Here is an 18,863-nt window from a genome sequence, read left to right on the forward strand (position 1 = left end):
TGGTATGTCCATGTGAAGTATCTTCTCCAGTTCTTTCTTAATGCCTCTCCAGTATGGCTGTATCTCAGGACAATCCCAAAATATGTGGGTATGGTCTCCTACCATCCTACAATTTCTCCAGCATTGATTATTACCCCCATTGTTAAAGATACTAATCTGAAGTGGGGTTCTAAAGAATCTCACCTTTACCTCCCATATATCATTTTCAATTATTGTATTTAGTTCCAGCTCCCATTGTCCTTTGATGTGTAACGTGTTGTCTGACATATCTGTTAATAGTTTTTTGTATATTTGAGACACTTGGTGTTTTGTTATTGTGAGGTGTTCCTGTATATATGTGAAATATGTTTCAATACTACTGGGGTCTCTCTTGAGTTGGTCCCAGTCTGCATGTTTTGTTATGTAGTTCCTAATTTGAAGACATCTATAAAAATCACTTTGGGGCAGATCAAATTTATCCTTAATTTGTGAAAAAGTCTTGACGACCTGTCCGTCTAGAAGCTGATTGATTATTCGTAGGCCTTTCTCAGCCCATCTTCTAAATACTTTGTCAAGTAAAGATGGGAGAAATTCTACATTTCCTAGAATGGGCATGGCCCTTGACAAAGCTGCCCTTCCTTTTAGGTGTCTTTGGATCGTATTCCAAACCTTAAGGGTGTATTTAGTGTATATGTTCTTTACTTTGATTTTCTTTTGTGATTGTTGACTGAGGAAGGGCAAAGTATCTAGTGCAATTCCTGGTAGAGAATGCTTTTTAAGGAAACTTTAGACTGCAGCGTGGAGGGATTCTTCAACACCAACTGTAAAGAAAACTCAGCTCAAATACATTTTTATTGCTCAAATAATTTGTTACACGTGTTGCACACTGTGCAGAGAGCAGTTAATGAAGTTATGCAAAATATAGCATTAAAAAAAACTGAAAATAATGTTATCAGATATGATTATCTCAAAATATCATACAGTTAAAGACAGAACAATCAGCAAACAATAAGCAATGATCATAATAAGCTTAACCATTCAAGTTCATTTAATTTCGTAAGTTGTCAGACATAAAATTTGAAAACAAACTATTATCATCATCACATAAAGTTTAGGCTTTTTTTCCTGAGAAGAGTCATGATGTAAACATAAATACTTCAAAGTGCCTTAAATCAGGTGGAGCTGAAAAGGCTTCAGTTTGGTCCGCTTTTTATAGGATCCTCATCACTCAGTGTTTAATCCAGCAGATAATTCGCCTCTGAATCCTCTCTCTGGTTTCACAGCCTCGGTTATTTTCTCTCGCATGATTTGCTTGGTTGAGTATGGAGGTAGTTCCACAATAGAGTGACACGTCAGAGACTCGGGTAAGTGCTCATCGTAGGTGCCGCTCAGGATTACTTTATCGCGAAGTGTCATCCTTATCTGGCCCATGCCAAGGATAGGCACCCTCCGATAACCAGTCAGGAACCCTGAGGAACAGCAATGAAGGTTGAAATCAGAGCCCTTCGATTCATTTTGGGTTTCAGCTTCATCTGATCTCTATCTCTGCTGTATGCATTGATATCAGGGAACAACTGGAAAAGTAATATTGACTAATCATGTAGCATTTTCTTTGGGCTGTCATCTCATACTAATAACGCTTCTGTCTTTTCAGGTCCAGATAAGTAGTTAAAGTTATGGCAGTAAAGGAAGATTATATCATGTATCATGTGTTCACGCACTCCTTTTGGTGACAATCTATTCAACAACATTTAGCATGCCAACATATGAGAAAGAAGAGAAGACTGTTTAAACTAAACATTCATGCAAGTTTCAGTTTTTTAATAGAATGTCTTTGCAAATGTTTAATGAGGGAGAAAACACGCTCATCGTGTTTGTTACAACTCAAGTACACAATATGTTGGTGGATGCACTTTGGGAGAGGTTAAAATTGACCAATCCAAGTAAGTTTAATGTACATCATCAGGTTATGTCAAGTAGTGAGAGACGGAGACCAGATTGAAGCAGTGAGTCGTGCAGTTTGTGGCCTAAAATGTGATCTCGACGGTTAGTCCCTTCATTCATAGCTTATACGCCTGAAACTTCCCACCAGTCAGCTAGAAGTGAAGATGCCTTTCAGATGTGAGCTGAACCCCCCTCGAGGAACAACAAAAGAAGCAGCAGATTACCACGATCTGGATGACTGAGATCCTACACTAATATAACAAAGAATAGCATGAAATTGGTGCTGTGTAGAAGGTTTTCCGTGTGCTTGTTCTTCCCTGCCACAAACATGAAATAAACAAGGCAAACCTTCATAAAACCATTGCTCAGTGGCCCTTATAATGACAGATCTACAAGAGTCTGATTTGAATTAGATAATCATTAAGCTGTAAATCAGTAAAAAATATACATCAGTTAAAGAGATACTGTGAGATGACAGTCATACAAGAAACTGTTGAACATCCTTTAATCTTAGACCTAGAGCTTTCGGCAATCATAATTTCCTAAAATGAGGGATTATACTTACAAAGGAAGTCTTTCCTCTGGTCTTCAGTTAGTTCATCAAACACCTCCCAAAACATCTGTATGGTGGGGTGACCGGCATGGTAGAAGAACCCCTCGTAAACTGTATTCTGTGCACAGTGAAACGCGACGTGGTCATTCTGATGCAGGTGCTGACAGACAAACAGCAGCAGAATGAGCCCTTCCTGACGGTACCTTTTTGAGCTTCACCCAGTTATAGTCTTCTTGGCCCACCAGAACTCCCTGCAGCTCCTCCGGCCGAAACAGCTTCAGCAGATTTTGGTCACACACCTGGAGGAAGCCTCGCTTGAACTCTTGAAACACGCCCTCCACTGATGCGTTGAAGGCGTAATTCACGTAGGCATCCACAAACTCTCTCCTTTTAAGCAGACAAAGGTTTTAAATCAGTCAAAGTTTCAATGCTACGGCTGCTGCAACGCTGTGGCTGTGTTCGAAACCGCATACTTCTCCAACTACTCCCCCTTTTCATACTAACTTTTTGAGTTAGTAAGCGAGTAGTTCCCGAATGCATACTAGATTCTCCTAAATGTTGGGTAGGCATCATGAGGTTACTACTCATACTCAAACTACCCAAGATGCAACGTAACGTGACGTCACCGATCGTCATTTCCTGTCAAAACGGCAGTTTCAAGCTCGCTACAACGAGGGTAGGTTCACTTCCTGTTTTCAAAACAAAAGCACCAATTGTATCGTAATGGCTTTCCCTATGATAAAAGGCAACGGGTATTTTATTTTGTGAAAATAACCGGAAGTGCGTTGCTCACTGCGGCTAGCTTTAGTAGCGCCAAATTCGTGGGAACAAAATTGTAAATAGCCGGTATTTTGTCAGGTTTTCAACATGATGGGGATCTAAACGACTACTTTCTCGCCTGAAAATGTTTCAAATGTTGCTAAAGTTTACAGAGTTTAGAGCTTAAGGGAAATCAGCTTCAGGCCGGCTGATTTCAGCTCAGGCAGGAGCGAAATGCATTATGGGTAAATGCTCTGCATACTGTCTGATCGATCAGTATGCCGTATGCAGAATGGAAGTATGCAGTTTGCAAGTATGTAGTATGTAGTATGTAGTATGCGGTTTCGAACACAGCCCGTGTCTTTACATTCTTACCTGTTTTCAATCGTGACCTTCTTTTCTGGATTTTGGGGATCAAGGTCAAAGTTTGTCTCATCCCAGTTAATCTGAAAATTACAGACGACGAAGTTAGTGAAATCACTGCAAAGCCTTTGTAGCACTATGAATGAACAAATGAGACAACTGGACAGTTTTTATTTAAACACCAACGTCAAAGTAAAAGTCTAGGGCTTCCAGGTCATCAGCTTCACAATTCAGCGTGTCCTGCAGTCTCCTTTAAACAGAGTAAAACAAGTGATCCTATAAGAGCTGTGAAACTGTAACCTGTGCAGCAGTCACGATTCATTCTGCTCTTTAAAATGATCTAAATGTCAAATCTCTGCTTAATTCAATTCAATTCTTACTTTCCAACTTCAGGCCTGAACTCTATCATATCCTCGAGCGTCGGCTCCACATCGAGCAGCTTCTTGAACAGAGCCAGAGGGAACCCCAAGTTTATCATACTGCCGTTGTACAAGGCCAATCCACACAGAACCCCAAACAGGTAGAAGTTCGTCCGGTTCTCCTCTGTTGCCTGCAGGAATAATAGAAGAAGCAATCGAGATCTAAAACTGCATATTGTTCCATTCCGGCCGGTCACCTGGGGCAGGAATAAACCTTACTTTGGAGGAGAACCATGCCAGCGTTCCGCCTTCATTGAGCATGAACATCCCAGGTTTGGCTTTCACGATGTTTTTAAACAGGTGGTGGAAAAAGTCTCTTTTGTAGACATCTGAGAACTTTGTGTCTCCATCAAAATAGACCTGAGACAGAAGATGTTACCGATGATTAGAGGTGGGAGGTGTGGCTCAGCCTTAACCATGAGGGCAAAACACTCACCCCAAGTGGTTTCTTGAACTCAGTGTGAGGAGCAGCAGCCAGCTGTTTGAAGGAGTCCTCCAGAAATGACTCTCGACTCAGCTTCAGGTCAAAATAAGTGTATTGGGGAGCGTATCCAAAAGGCCAAACAACACCCATCGCTGGAGGCGCTCTCTAAAGTACAATTTGAAAAGCAATTGAGAAAAATGAATTACATTTGGGTGTAATTTGTAAAGCTTTCTAATTCTACTGACCACTTCATGGCAGCACAGCTAGCAGAGAACAACTATCGTCTTATAAAGTTGACTGAGAATCAGCTGTCTGCATCTTTGCCTTTAATCAGATAAACATGAGTGCGATATCCACATTCACTAAGTCATTTTAAAGAGGGTTATCCGCATTATTAGTAGCTAAATGATTCAATATGTTCAAGGGTTTTCTGGTGAGCTTTGTTGTCTTTGTAGCTGGAACTGTAAGCTGTGGAGGAGGGCGGATACAATGAGCTGAATGTGCAGCTACTCTGTGGGTTTGTCACTACAAATGATTCCTCTTATGTAATATTAATTCATCTGTCGTTTAAAAAAATAAATCATATTGTGCGTCTTGCCTTTAAATCTGTCTTTCATTAGTTTTACATAAATGGAACAGAAAGATGTTGAATGATGGAGCTTTAGAATCAGATTGCTCTTGGACTTCCAGATCATGACAATCTGTTCTTATGAAGTACATAGACCCCAAATCAGAAAAAGGTTGTGGGGTATTTTTAGTCAACATACTGTTGCACACCTTAAGACATGTTTGCAGAAGAATCAGGCGGAGTAACACTTATGTAAACGGTCGTAGATAAATACTTCCTTACAACCCTGACAGACCTGTTAGCAGTGTTGTTACAGGCTCATGTTACGGTAATGCTTAAGTCACCTTAGTGTAATCAGCGTTGATGTCAAAAGCCATTTTCTTTGACTTTAGATCCATCACAAATGTGAAGCTGCCAAGGATGATTGGTGGATCATTCACATCCTGAAGGAAAATAAAGAAAACCCAGTAGTTTAAGTAAAAAAAATCGGTTCTTTTTAACACGTATGAATGCTGCAAAGAGTGGCAAAAACAGCAGGAGAAAGGAGGGGTGACTTACCATCAAACGCCAGCGGTCCAGATCCATTTGAAGAAAAGTCGGGTTAATCTCACAGCAGAAAGTCTTTGCAGGGATTTTATTGTTCTCGTTGGCCTTTAAACCAAATAAGAGTTAATTGCATGAAAGATTGGGCGAAAATAACAAGGATTTTTTTTATGGAAACATGGAGTGGGTTTGTTACTAACATTGTACATATTCTGCAGGATTAGCAGGATGTTTGTTACTGAGTCGCGAGGAACAGGCATCCAAGACGAGAACGCTGAGAGGGCTGTCCTCCATACTTTCACGTGTCTGCACATAGAGGACTGCGACAGTGAAGACCACCAGGCCCCTGAGGATCACAGCATTAATGAAAGGGAGCCCTTCACAGGCCAATCTGCCATATGGAGAGTTACGTTAGAATAGAAAATCATCAATAAATGAACGAATGAATGAGTTGAACAATGAATAAAACATTCAAAGCAAACAGCCTTTTTTTTGGCCACTCCAAACTAAAGACAAGGACAGGAGCCCATGATAAGCAGCATATGCATCCTATCACATATTAAGACATTTAAACATATAATCTAGCCTGGGTGCCAGCCGAACTTAGCCCCGCCCATAAAAGTTTTGGTCGGGAAGTTCGGTCTGGCTCTGCTCAGTTGGGAAATCATTATGCCCGACCAAGAATCGGTCGACCCAATCAGATTGCCCGGGCCGGCTTTATACGATGATGGACAGATGATCAACAGGGACATTATCGACTACGTCACTAAAGAGCTGAACCTGGCTGCCGCTGGAGAGCTAGGGTGTGTAGATTCTGCCATCGAGTCTGTTCTACAGGATCTCCACATTGCATTAATTTTGAAAGATGAACAGAGGAACGCGATAAAGGCTTTTATCGATAGAAAATATGTTTTTGCCGTCCTTCCTACAACAAGTGTGTGTTGCTTAATCTACATCACATACTACGTTGCTCTGATTGGTTGTAGGTCTATCCAATTGAGCGAAGAGTCATTTTTTCTCCTGGTTCGGTTGAAACAAGCCCCATACTCAAAACTCTATTGAGCGGTATCAGACTCACATTCTGACTAGAATCGTGAGTATGACGTAGTCAGGCTACATATAACCTGTCACATTACCTAGAATCTGGAGGCTCTCAGCAGAGAGTTTTTGTACAGCAGTGGCGACGTCCACAGCAAGCTTTGTGCTCTGTTGTCGTTTGTGTTTTTGCATCACACGAAGGAGCTCATTGAGAATCAGGAAGACCCTCAACCCCTCGACTCCCACTGGTTCCTTATCAAGAGAAGGAAGCATCTGTTGGACAGCATCTTCCACCTGTTGACAGAATATACACTAACTGAACTATATGCAAGTGAATACAACTGAAAGATTGTGTAAGTAAGCCTCCCGCTCTTTCTCGTTCGGTTGCAGAAAGTTAATCTGGTTTCATACCTCTGACATAACATCATCCGTCTTCACCAGTTTCTCAAAAACTCTTTGGGCAAGAGGTAAGTCCAAGCCGGAGTAGCTCGCTGAGGCCTGGAAATGCTTATCATTGCTAAGAAGAAAACAAAACCATAAATTCCAATAATTCAGCAGATTAAAAAGACGTGATCATTTTGCTCAGAAGCGGGTGTGTACCTTTCATCAAGAAAGCTTCGATTTATAATCGATGCGGAGGAAAAAGTCCAACGAATCTCCCTGTGAAGGGTTCATATGGTCAGTTTATAATAAGTTAGTTTTAAAATGCGTTTACGATACTCTCCAGTCTGTGTCGCAAACTGATAACATGCAGTGGAAGAAAAACAACCACTTATGAGTATACTTACTTCTTTGTGTTATTCCAGGACTTTGGATCACATTCGGAGTTCCATTTGTCAATCATATTTTCAATAGTCTGCTGTGTTGTGCTGTTGTTTGAGCCTTTGTGAATGTCCTATGAAAGAAACAACAGCATTAATGGTTTGGCGTCAGAGAGATTTCCTACATACCTCTTTTACTTTCGGTACCTGTGCTCATACCTTCGGCATGCGTGTCGCAAAGGAACAGTCTCCCCCCGCATAGATGTTTTGAATTATGAGACCGTTTGTGGTGTCTGAAATAATGACAGAAATAAAGTTATTTTTATCCTTGAAATTAAAGCAAACTCAGATTTTTCATGGTTCCAGAAGGGATAAGAGTTACAGTAGTTTAACCTCCCATAATGGCCTTTTTACCCGTTTATTTCTTGTTAGCTACCAGCAATATACCCCGAGAAGCCACAACAGGCCCTGTTCCAGTTGCATTATATTGTATAACAGCAAAATAATGCAAAGTTATATTGTATAACAGCAAAATAATGCAAAGTTATATTGTATAACAGCAAAATAATGCAAAGTTATATTGTATAACAGCAAAATAAATGCAAAGTTATATTGTATAACAGCAAAATAATGCAAAGTTATATTGTATAACAGCATAATAATGCAAAGTTATATTGTATAACAGCAAAATAATGCAAAGTTATATTGTATAACAGCAAAATAATGCAAAGTTATATTGTATAACAGCATAATAATGCAAAGTTATATTGTATAACAGCATAATAATGCAAAGTTATATTGTATAACAGCAAAATAATGCAAAGTTATATTGTATAACAGCAAAATAATGCAAAGTTATATTGTATAACAGCATAATAATGCAAAGTTATATTGTATAACAGCATAATAATGCAAAGTTATATTGTATAACAGCAAAATAATGCAAAGTTATATTGTATAACAGCATAATAATGCAAAGTTATATTGTATAACAGCATAATAATGCAAAGTTATATTGTATAACAGCATAATAATGCAAAGTTATATTGTATAACAGCAAAATAATGCAAAGTTATATTGTATAACAGCATAATAATGCAAAGTTATATTGTATAACAGCAAAATAATGCAAAGTTATATTGTATAACAGCAAAATAAATGCAAAGTTATATTGTATAACAGCATAATAATGCAAAGTTATATTGTATAACAGCAAAAGATGCGGCAAGAAAAAGGCGGGTTTACCTCAACTTCTTCTATTAAAACTTCCAATCTATGTTTAATCACCGTAAGTGATGCTGTTATACCATAAGTGGAGATTAGTGTTCATATCTATGGAAGGTAAATGCTTTATACTGTAGGACAACAACATGATTTCCTCTTATTTCCTCTTAAAACAAGTGTTTGCACATGAGCACTTTCTGTGGAAGGTCGTGTAGTGCATGAATGGCTAAATATTTTCTTTGGTAAGATTTCAGCTCTTGTTGTCAGATCTTCCGAACAACAAGTAATTTAACCAGTTTTCTGTTTTCAGATGCTAGTTCAGTCATTATCGATGCTTATTCTCAGATGTTTGTCCAGTATCCAGTCGACTCTCTGCACCTTTCATTCGATTTTTCTTTCATTTCTCCAGACTGTGGAAATGTGCACTTCTCCCTCTCAATCACCATTACCAAACTTTTTCCAACTGTATTTAAGATCCTTTAATTATTTCGATCATTATTTTCCTATTATTTGATTTGTGTTTGAATATGGGACTCTTTAAAAAACTTGACTCAGTTCTATTAGCATTAAAGGTGTAGTAGTATTTACCCTGTGGCAGCTGGACAGGCAGTGGCACAGATGGACGACTCTCCTCTCCACGTCCCAGCTGTCTTTGCTCATTACATCCAAAGGAGTAAACTTTCATAGAATCTGTCAGCACTAATGTGTGATATCTGAAAGAGATTGATTTCAACAGTGACACATTTTTACAGTCATTTCTCTTTACTGTATCGGGACCAAAATTTTCTCTAAATTTCTTAAAGAACTCTGCGCGACCGACACAACGTCAATGAGCAGCTGGAAGCTGGGTTGCAGAGCACTAACACCTTTCTTGACTCCTCAGGTGGTGTCCCCATATAAAGTGTGGGCAAAACCTTCTTCTCTTTAACATTTAATAACTTCTCCTTCAATCAACCACAACCCCAATTCCAAAAGAAGTCGGGATGCGGTGTTAAATGTAAATAAAAACTAAATGCAATGATTAGCAAATCTCATAAAATGTTGTATCCAGAACATCCATCCATCCATTTTCTATACCCGCTTATTCCAATTTAGGCCTTGTCCACACGTAGCCGGGTATTTTTAAAACCGAATGTTTCCCCCCCTCCGTTTATAAAAAAATCTGTATCCACATTACCTCGTTTTCGAAAAAAACACCTTCCACACATAACCGAACATCTGCGTTTTCACCTGTCTTGACAACCCAAATGCATTTGCTGTTTTGCGCAATCTGCCCTCGTCAGCTAAATAATAAAGTGTGCACGCCACTTTTTTGAGCACACGGACAGGTGATCGTATGACTGCCTCTCGATATGAGGACGTAATAATTCCGACAGCGACAGGAGTGAGGAGTACGACTTGGGCGTGTAAAATCAAGGCAGTAAACAGCGCCTGCACAATAATAACCACCACAGTTCTCAAGACATCCATGCTTCTTCAGTAAACAAAGGTCGCACTTTAGACTTTTAAGCAGATTTGTTGTTGTTTTGGCGCATACTGTGACGTTCGAAAACGCAAATCTCCGGTTATCTCTGTCTACACGCAGCTGCATAAACGGAGTTTTCAAAAATCTTCACTTTGCCCGGAGTTTTTAAAAACATTCGTTTACGGTGCGTTTTTATGCGTTTTCATGTGGATGACAGGTCCAAACGTAGAAAAATATATTCGTTTTACCAGATACCCGGCTACGTGTGGATGGGGTATTAGGGTGGCGGGGGGGCTGGAGCCTCTCCCAGCTGTCATTGTGCGAGAGGCGGGGTCATCCTGGACAGGTCGCCAGTCCATCACAGCGCCACACAAGAGACAAACGAGACAAACAACCCCACACGCTCACACTCTCCTCTCGGAACAATTTAGACTCACCACTCAACCTAACCTGCATGTTTTTGGACGGTGGGAGGAGGATTCTTGAAATAAGACATTTCTACCATTTCCTGACAAATACTTTCTCATCTTGAATTTGATGGCAGCAACACGTCTCAAAATAGAGCTGCAGGACCTTTGGGAGAGGCCTCTTGTCCCAGTCTTGTCTGATAAGGGATTCTAGCTGCTCAGCAGTCTTCTTTGTTGTATTTTAAAGGTTTTCAGATGGTGAAAGCTCTGGACTGCAGGCAGGTCAGATACAGTTTGTGCTTGCTGCCCTGAAAAAAACACCCCGTATAAAACCTGCATATAACTTTCCGTGTTGATGGAGCCTTTTCAGATGTGCTGTTCCATGGGCACTAATGCACCCCCCGTACCATCAGAGATGCAGGTTTTGGACCTGAGAGCTGATAATAAGCTGGATGGTCCCTGTGTTGTTCAGTCCTGCGGACACAGCATCCATGATTTCCAAAGAACTATTTCAAATGTCGATTTGTCTGACCATAAAACAGATTTCCCCTTAGCTTCATTTTAAATGAGCTTTGGTTCAGAGAAGAGGGCAGTGTTTTCATTTGGCTTCTTCTTTTGACGAAGAGATTACCGGCATCAAATATTGATCCCTTGCACACAGACATTTTAAAACAAATCTTTTGATGATATTATGTACTGTAGATGATGGAATAATCAAAGTCTTCACAGCTGCATGTTGAGGTACATTTGATTGAAATGTATGTACAGTTTGCTCCACAGTTTTTAGACCCAGTTTTCTGTGTGTTGCTGCACCTCTGCTCATCTTTGCTTCAGAGACTCTGCCTCTCTAAGGTGCTCTTTTTAAACCCAGTCATATTACTGACCTGTTGTCAATTAAGCTGATTAGTTGCAACATTTTCCTTGAGCTGTTTGTCTTCAGCAACACCTTCTTTTCCAGCCTTTTGTTGACCCAGTCCGAATTTTTATTTTATTTCATCAAATTCAAGATGAGCTCCTATTTTTCATGAAATAGTCAAATGTTTTTCTGAAATTTCCGAATCACTATATTCAGTTTTGAATGATTCTACACAGAATCCCAGCCTTTTTGAATTTCAGACTGAATTTAAATGTCATAACGTCTGTTATTACAGTACCTTCCACATGCAATCTTGGTCGCCTTTGCCCCCCAGGGCTCTTCAACAAGCCGAGGACAGAGTTCATCTTCAAATGACTTGTGTCCAAGCTGTCCATATCCACCAGCGCCACAGGTAAACACGGCACCATCCTGAAAACCATGACAGAAACGTTTATTAACACCACATTCATTTACATAAATGTAGAATTTACAGTACAATGGGAAAAAAAAGCCTAAAATTGTACTTGATTAGATATTTTTAACTAAGTTAGGCTGTTGAACAGCACATAACATCTTGAAATAAGACCAAAAAGATTAATTACAAGCCATATTGCTAGCTCCAAATAACTCATAATAGCCTATTCAGCTTATTAAGTCAATGATATTTACTTGAATAAACAAGAACAACTATATTCATCTGTATGAATGAACATTATTATGGTTATCGCTGCAGATTTAAGGTGGTGAAAGTCCATTTTCTACTAAAAATCAAAGAATCATTAACCATCTTTTCACTCAGGTGCATCTGTGTGACATTTTTAAGAAGCTAAGCAATGACTTAAATGTTTGATTGTCTAATGACTAATCTCAGTCCATCTGATTCTTTTTTTTTTTTTAACTTACACTCCATATTTACAGCAGATACATCCTGCAATGTAAAATATTAGGCAGTTGAAGTGTGGGAGTCGCATAATGAGAAAGATAACGAAGCAAAAATGAAGTGCCAATAAATTTTGAGTGAAATGTTTGACTGTTTAAAAGGTTTTCATACGGAGTTATTTAAAATCTTGTAGCACCGACTCTGTTGACTAACCTTTGTTAAAATGGCAGTGTGCTCCTTTCCACAGGAAATATAAACAGCTTTCTTCGTGTTCATATAATGAACAGCAGCTGGTGTATGTCTGTCTGTAAGACAAGTATGAAGCCGAGGTTCAGGAGTCATATATATGAAAAGAAATTAAGAAAGTCTATTAAGTAACCATCTGAACATTTAGATGTTTTACAGTTTATTAACCTGTAGTGTCTCCCAGTCCGAGCTGCCCACGGTCGTTTCTGCCCCAGCCGAACACACCTCCGGACGCGGAGAGGGCGAAGCTCTGCTCTCCTCCTGCTGCGATCCGAACCACGGGGATGGCCGACAGAGATCGGAGGTGTTGGGGTGAATCGGCTCCATTCTCTCTCTTCCCCAGACCCAGCTGGCCTCTGGAGTCATTGCCCCATGTGTACACCTGACCACCTACAGGGAGATCATCCTGATGTTGTCATGTTCAGCTCTGTGTATCATTTTAAATCAGTGATCATTACTTGGTTTCAGTCTACACACTGAAAAAAGGGACTTTTTATTGAAGTAAACTCTATAAGAGTAACTGTCATAATTTCTACCTTGTATTTTTAAGATTCAGTAAGAACTAGAGCTTCTTAAGTCAAATTAAACATTTTATTAATGTAATACATGAATTATGGGGGAAGAGTAAGTTTTACTTAGGTTTCCTCATACAATTTAAATGTTTAATAGTTGTGTGTACATAAACCTAGAAATACTTACATAAACTTTACTCTGAAAGTGTATCGTTAAAATCTACTAAAAAGTTACTTCATAACAGCAAATACTACAGATATATAAAATGTACTTAAAATTTTGAGTAAAAAGATGTTGCTGCCTATGAAAAACAAGTAGACTTTACTTAATTTGTTTAAATAAATATAACTTAAAACTTAGATGTAATTAAGTAAATGTTACTTAATATCTTCAAAACTGTTGTGTTTTATGGTAAGTAAAATTTACTTGACATTGCAGCATTCAATCTTACTTAAATCATTTGAGTGCAAATACTTACAAAGGGTTTTTTAAGTAAATCTTATGAGTTTTTTTTTTTTCAGTGCACCCTTTGGACTTACACCTGTGATTAACTGTACCTTTGGTCAAAGCAACTGTATGCTGGCTTCCACAAACAACCTGAGTCACCGGTATGTCACACAAAGCCCGGTGAGTCCTGAAACAACAGAAACCAGCTTATACGCGATTATTCTACGACTATAAAAAGTGAGCTGTGACACGTTGACACCTCTCCTCACCTGGGTGTGTAAGGTCTCTGAGTGGAGTCCACACAGAAAACTGAGCCTGTCTCAGACAGCAGTGCTACCACATCATCACCACAACTCACAGCCTCAATCTTCTCCGGACACTTCACAAACTCTGCCAGCACACAACAAGCGTCCACGTCATTATAGGACAAACTGCGGAAGCCCAGAGCGGACGTGGTATGTATAAACTCTTTTTTGATCGTTTTCTCGAGATAACGAGTTGATTTACCGATGGTTTTCGAGGCCACTTTTTCTCCCCAGTCCGCCCCTGTTTATATTTGTTTACATGTGTTCGCAATTTGTTTGTCTTGTAGAGATAACTTTCACATCAGCCCGCGTCATTTAAGGAGACGGCCGGCTTGACTGCAGCTCAACAGGCGTTTACACCTCAGTGATCCAGCTGAGGGGACCAGGCCGTCTCCATGGTTACCGAATGATGCACGAGAGGTGCCGTTATCGTTTTAACGGCACCTCTCGTTTAAAACGAAATGCTCGTCACACCAGCCGGATTTGCTTTGTGCATTCTCACAAGCAGAATTGTTACACAAACGCTCCACATTCCATGTTTGATTCATAGGCAACTTTATTCAGTTTTCAATGAAAGGGGGGTAAAAATGGCTACACCCAGGGGCGCCGAAAATGGGGGTTAAATGAGAAGGATTCTAGGGGCCCATGATTAAGAGGGGCCCAGAGAGGCCCTAATAAAATTATAATACTGACAAAAAATTATATGACACTAAGTTATTAACTAACTTATAATCACAAATATATTTACAATTTACTGGTAACAATAACTTTATTTGTTTTGGAAACATTACGTTTATGTTTTGTATTTTTCAGGTAGCCTAATTTAGAGTTTAGAATCAGAGTATCAGTGTTGCAGCAAATAAATGAATTCCATTGGATTCCTTGTGCTCAGTGTTACCTACCTCAACTGTCATGTTTTTCTTTTTTCACAAATATGGGAACGATAGTCAGAAATACCATTAAAATGCATAGTTTTATGTAAAATAGCATCACAAATTTTCGCCGACCTCCTGGCCGGCTGTTTGGGGGCCCAGTAAAAATGATTTTCATGGGGCCCAAAATCCCTAGCGGCGCCCCTGGCTAAACCTTTGCCAGAAATACACAGGGGCGGACTGGGGAGGAAAAAGTGGCCTCGAAAACCATCGGTAAATTAACTCGTTATCTCGAGAAAACCATCAAAAAAAAGTTTATACGTCGTCCGCTCTGGGCTTCCGTAACAAATAGCATTTCCCCAACACTTTAAAGACAGAATTATAAGACCGATGCTCACTCTGTTTCCCTCTCACTCTTTCCCCAGCTGCGCTCTCGTTTGTGCGGATGACGGACGCGTCTTTGTTCCCCTTGACGAAGGCGAGCACACCGTGCCCCGCCGACAGATCCGCGATGCTGAAAGTGAAGTCCAACAGCTGAACTGGATCTGCAGTCCGGACACTTGAGCCATTTTTCACACGGAAGCTCTGCCTGTAGTCCTCTCCCCACGCAAACATGTTGGTTAATGCCGCTCCACGGAGCGCACAGCTGGTGTTAAAGACCCAGCAGCCAGAAACGAAACTAGATTAGTTTATTAATGCAAACTGGGAAGGAAAACAAAACTCAGAAGCACCTCGACACGAAAAAAACACGCCCCCCGAGTCAGAGGCTGAAAGCCTGCTTTTGTGCTGATGAAAAACGAAAGCGAAACTGTTTGAGCAGTTTGTCTTTCCTTTCTACAAAAAACATGTTGTCACAGATGACTCATCAGAGCCTGTTTGAGAACCGATACCAGCTGTGGCCATGGACGCTGTAATGGTCATTGAAAAGTTAAGTACCATAGTACTACAATACTATGACATAACACAGGGCTTTTAATAATGCACTACGACTTGGTCATTGCCATTCTGGTAACAGCTCATTTATAATGCTGTCTTAACGTGTTAAGGGACAAACATGTTTGTGGGGTCGCAGCTTTGCACTTACCTGCCCCTTGCATGCATGAGGGACAGGATGAGGGACAGCATAAACTCACTTTGATCGTGTGGACTGTGTGCTGTGTATCTCAGTGGCAATGGGACTCCCTGTGGCACTTAATCTTTGTACTCATCCCTCATAGAGCGAGGCCTAACAGAGTGATTGTTTTAAAGCAGCAGAACACCATCACATCTTGAGACAGGTTGTTTTATATATATATATATATATATACACAAGGGCTGTCAGAATTAATTAATTGTAATATATATATATGTGTATTACATTCGTTTATATATGTAATATACATAAAAAAAATATATATACACACACATCCATTTTAGTTTTCCACCTTCCACTCCTATAGGGGGCGCTGTTGTGCATTAGAGAATCACCGCTTTCAACTAATACAAAGAAGAAGAGTTTCTATGGGACTATTGTCAAACAACTGATAGTGAATCCCTGGGAGATTGACTGACTGCGCAATTTCCGAATGAATGCTATTCTGAAGTGTTGTCGTTGTATTGTTAAATTATAACAAGGTTTCCATGAGAAGTGGTAGTTGATGAAACGTGGCTGTGCTATTCTAAATATTGAAAAACGAATTTTAAGTGGGTATACGGAGCATTTTAGGTAGGTATACGGAAATCCCCCCAAAAAAGAGGTGGGTATACGCCGTATACCTGCGTTCAACGTAGACTACACCACTGCTTTAGTATGCGTTTTGGCTCCCAAGGGGGCACTTTAACAGGCGTTTTGGCTCTAGAGAGGGCACTTGAGGGCACTTTAGCACACGTTTTGGCTCCAGAGCGGGCACTTGAGGGCACTTTAGCACACGTTTTGGCTCCAGAGAGGGCACTTGAGGGCAGTTTAGCACACGTTTTGGCTCCCAAGGGGCACTTAAGCACGCGTTTTGGCTCCAAAGAGTGCACTTGAGGGCACTTTAGCACACGTTTTGGCTCTCAAGGGGGCACTTTAGCACGCGTTTTGGCTCCAGAGAGGGCCCTCAGTTTAGCACACGTTTTGGCTCCCAAGGGGTACTTCAGCATGCGTTTTTGCTCCCAAGAGTGCACTTTAGTACACGTTTTGGCTTCCAAGGGGGCACTTTAGCAGGCGTTTTGGCTCCCGAGAGGGCACTTGAGGGCAGTTTAGCACATGTTTTGGCTCCCAAGGGGTACTTTAGTATGCGTTTTGGCTCCAGAAAGGACACTTGAGGGCAGTTTAGCACACGTTTTCTATTACAGATGTTAGATCAACACTTTACACCTTTGTGAAATCCCTAAGATGTTTCCTGTCAATGATAATAATAATATTATAAGGAATGGAATAATATCAAAACCATTCGCTTTGCATAGAGGAACAAGATAGGGATGCCCACTCTCTCCATCACTATTTGCCATATTCATTGAACATTTAGCAATTGCAATATGCCAGAATCACAATATCCAAGGCATCCGTGTTTCCAATTAGGCAAGGCAAGTTTATTTGTATAGCACAATTCAACAACAAGGCGGTTCAAAGTGCTTTACAGACACATTAGAACAGTAAAAATAAAAATAATGATTTAATTTTTAAACAAAAAAGAAATAAGAACAATAGATAAATCAGTAGTTAAAATATGATTAAGTTTTGAAACTTAGTCACTGTCACAGAGCCGGGTGAGTGCCATATGAAATTACCTAAATGGAATCGCCCCTAATTCTGGCCCACATGATGCCCAAAGCACATAAATATAGAACAAAATAGTTTTTGTGAGTACAGACCATATTTGTACTACTGTAGAAGTTTGGTGTCATGGCATGTGATTTTAGTGTGGTAATTTTGGAGATACTGCCAGGGTCCGTTAGCGCTTGTAGCCTACTAAGCTATTCGGGATAAGCTAACTCGGCTAAGCTAACTCGGCTGATGTTCGGCCAAGATCGGAAAAACTTCGGGTGGGCTACTTGGCTGGATGTCACGGTTCAAATGACCCGGTGAATCTACTCCGAACCATCACTTTAAAACCAAAATAGTCCCACACGACTGATGTGCAGTTCCTCTTTGAAACTAGCATCCCCGCAGGGTCTGGTTCTGTTGAGCCTGTGGCCATTGTGTAGGTTACAGCTTTGCTTGCGAGTCCTCTCCGGTAGACTGTTTCATAACTTTGCTCCCCGTGTCACGTGACCTGAGTGCAGCCTCTGTGGTTAGACAATCTTGTTTGATCATATCACATGTTTTACTCGCGCATGTCACGTGAACAGAGTATAATCGCAGCCTTTTTTTTTTTTTTTTAATAATCGCAGCCTTTGCGATTAGAAAATTGCACTTGGTCATATCGCGATATACCGTATACCTGCGTTCAACGTAGACTACACCACTGCTTTAGTATGCGTTTTGGCTCCCAAGGGGGCACTTTAACAGGCGTTTTGGCTCTAGAGAGGGCACTTGAGGGCACTTTAGCACACGTTTTGGCTCCAGAGCGGGCACTTGAGGGCAGTTTAGCACACGTTTTGGCTCCCAAGGGACACTTTAGCACGCGTTTTGGCTCCAGAGAGGGCACTTGAGGGCACTTTAGCACACGTTTTGGCTCCAGAGCGGGCACTTGAGGGCACTTTAGCACACGTTTTGGCTCCAGAGAGGGCACTTGAGGGCAGTTTAGCACACGTTTTGGCTCCCAAGGGGCACTTTAGCACGCGTTTTGGCTCCAAAGAGTGCACTTGAGGGCACTTTAGCACATGTTTTGGCTCTCAAGGGGGCACTTTAGCACGCGTTTTTGCTCCAGAGAGGGCCCTCAGTTTAGCACACGTTTTGGCTCCCAAGGGGTACTTCAGCATGCGTTTTTGCTCCCAAGAGTGCACTTTAGTACACGTTTTGGCTTCCAAGGGGGCACTTTAGCAGGCGTTTTGGCTCCCGAGAGGGCACTTGAGGGCAGTTTAGCACATGTTTTGGCTCCCAAGGGGTACTTTAGTATGCGTTTTGGCTCCAGAAAGGACACTTGAGGGCAGTTTAGCACACGTTTTCTATTACAGATGTTAGATCAACACTTTACACCTTTGTGAAATCCCTAAGATGTTTCCTGTCAATGATAATAATAATATTATAAGGAATGGAATAATATCAAAACCATTCGCTTTGCATAGAGGAACAAGATAGGGATGCCCACTCTCTCCATCACTATTTGCCATATTCATTGAACATTTAGCAATTGCAATATGCCAGAATCACAATATCCAAGGCATCCGTGTT

The 18,863-nt window shown here is 40.6% G+C and overlaps 1 protein-coding gene across 1 annotated transcript; it reads right to left on the bottom strand.

Annotated features, from left to right (window-relative positions):
* Positions 1 to 834: 834 nt before the first annotated feature.
* Positions 835 to 15,334, bottom strand: LOC142384389 (putative E3 ubiquitin-protein ligase HERC4). The gene is made up of 23 exons (XM_075470594.1): positions 14,965 to 15,334; positions 13,659 to 13,779; positions 13,500 to 13,576; positions 12,598 to 12,819; positions 12,397 to 12,488; positions 11,602 to 11,732; positions 9,164 to 9,288; positions 7,571 to 7,644; positions 7,379 to 7,485; positions 7,191 to 7,250; positions 7,002 to 7,107; positions 6,689 to 6,884; positions 5,753 to 5,898; positions 5,568 to 5,660; positions 5,354 to 5,452; positions 4,454 to 4,606; positions 4,237 to 4,377; positions 3,979 to 4,148; positions 3,785 to 3,848; positions 3,611 to 3,681; positions 2,680 to 2,863; positions 2,489 to 2,594; positions 835 to 1,448 (listed from the first exon to the last, which is right to left on the bottom strand). Exons 1-23 carry the CDS (start codon positions 15,179 to 15,181, stop codon positions 1,204 to 1,206), a joined length of 3,000 nt encoding a protein of 999 aa, XP_075326709.1. The 5' UTR covers positions 15,182 to 15,334; the 3' UTR covers positions 835 to 1,203.
* Positions 15,335 to 18,863: the final 3,529 nt, after the last annotated feature.

This window comes from Odontesthes bonariensis, chromosome 7 (genome assembly GCF_027942865.1).
Source record: "Odontesthes bonariensis isolate fOdoBon6 chromosome 7, fOdoBon6.hap1, whole genome shotgun sequence".
Classification (NCBI taxonomy): domain Eukaryota; kingdom Metazoa; phylum Chordata; class Actinopteri; order Atheriniformes; family Atherinopsidae; genus Odontesthes; species Odontesthes bonariensis.

What these genes read in the sequence shown, in the direction of transcription:
- LOC142384389 (XM_075470594.1), bottom strand. Translation starts at nt 15,181, where the DNA reads ATGTTTGCGTGGGGAGAGGACTACAGGCAGAGCTTCCGTGTGAAAAAT. An exon ending in CGAAGCTTTCTTGATGAAAG is followed by an intron (nt 7,108 to 7,190) that starts GTACACACCCGC and finishes TTTTCTTCTTAG; the next exon opens with CAATGATAAGCATTTCCAGG. An exon ending in ACTGGGTGAAGCTCAAAAAG is followed by an intron (nt 2,595 to 2,679) that starts GTACCGTCAGGA and finishes CACTGTGCACAG; the next exon opens with AATACAGTTTACGAGGGGTT.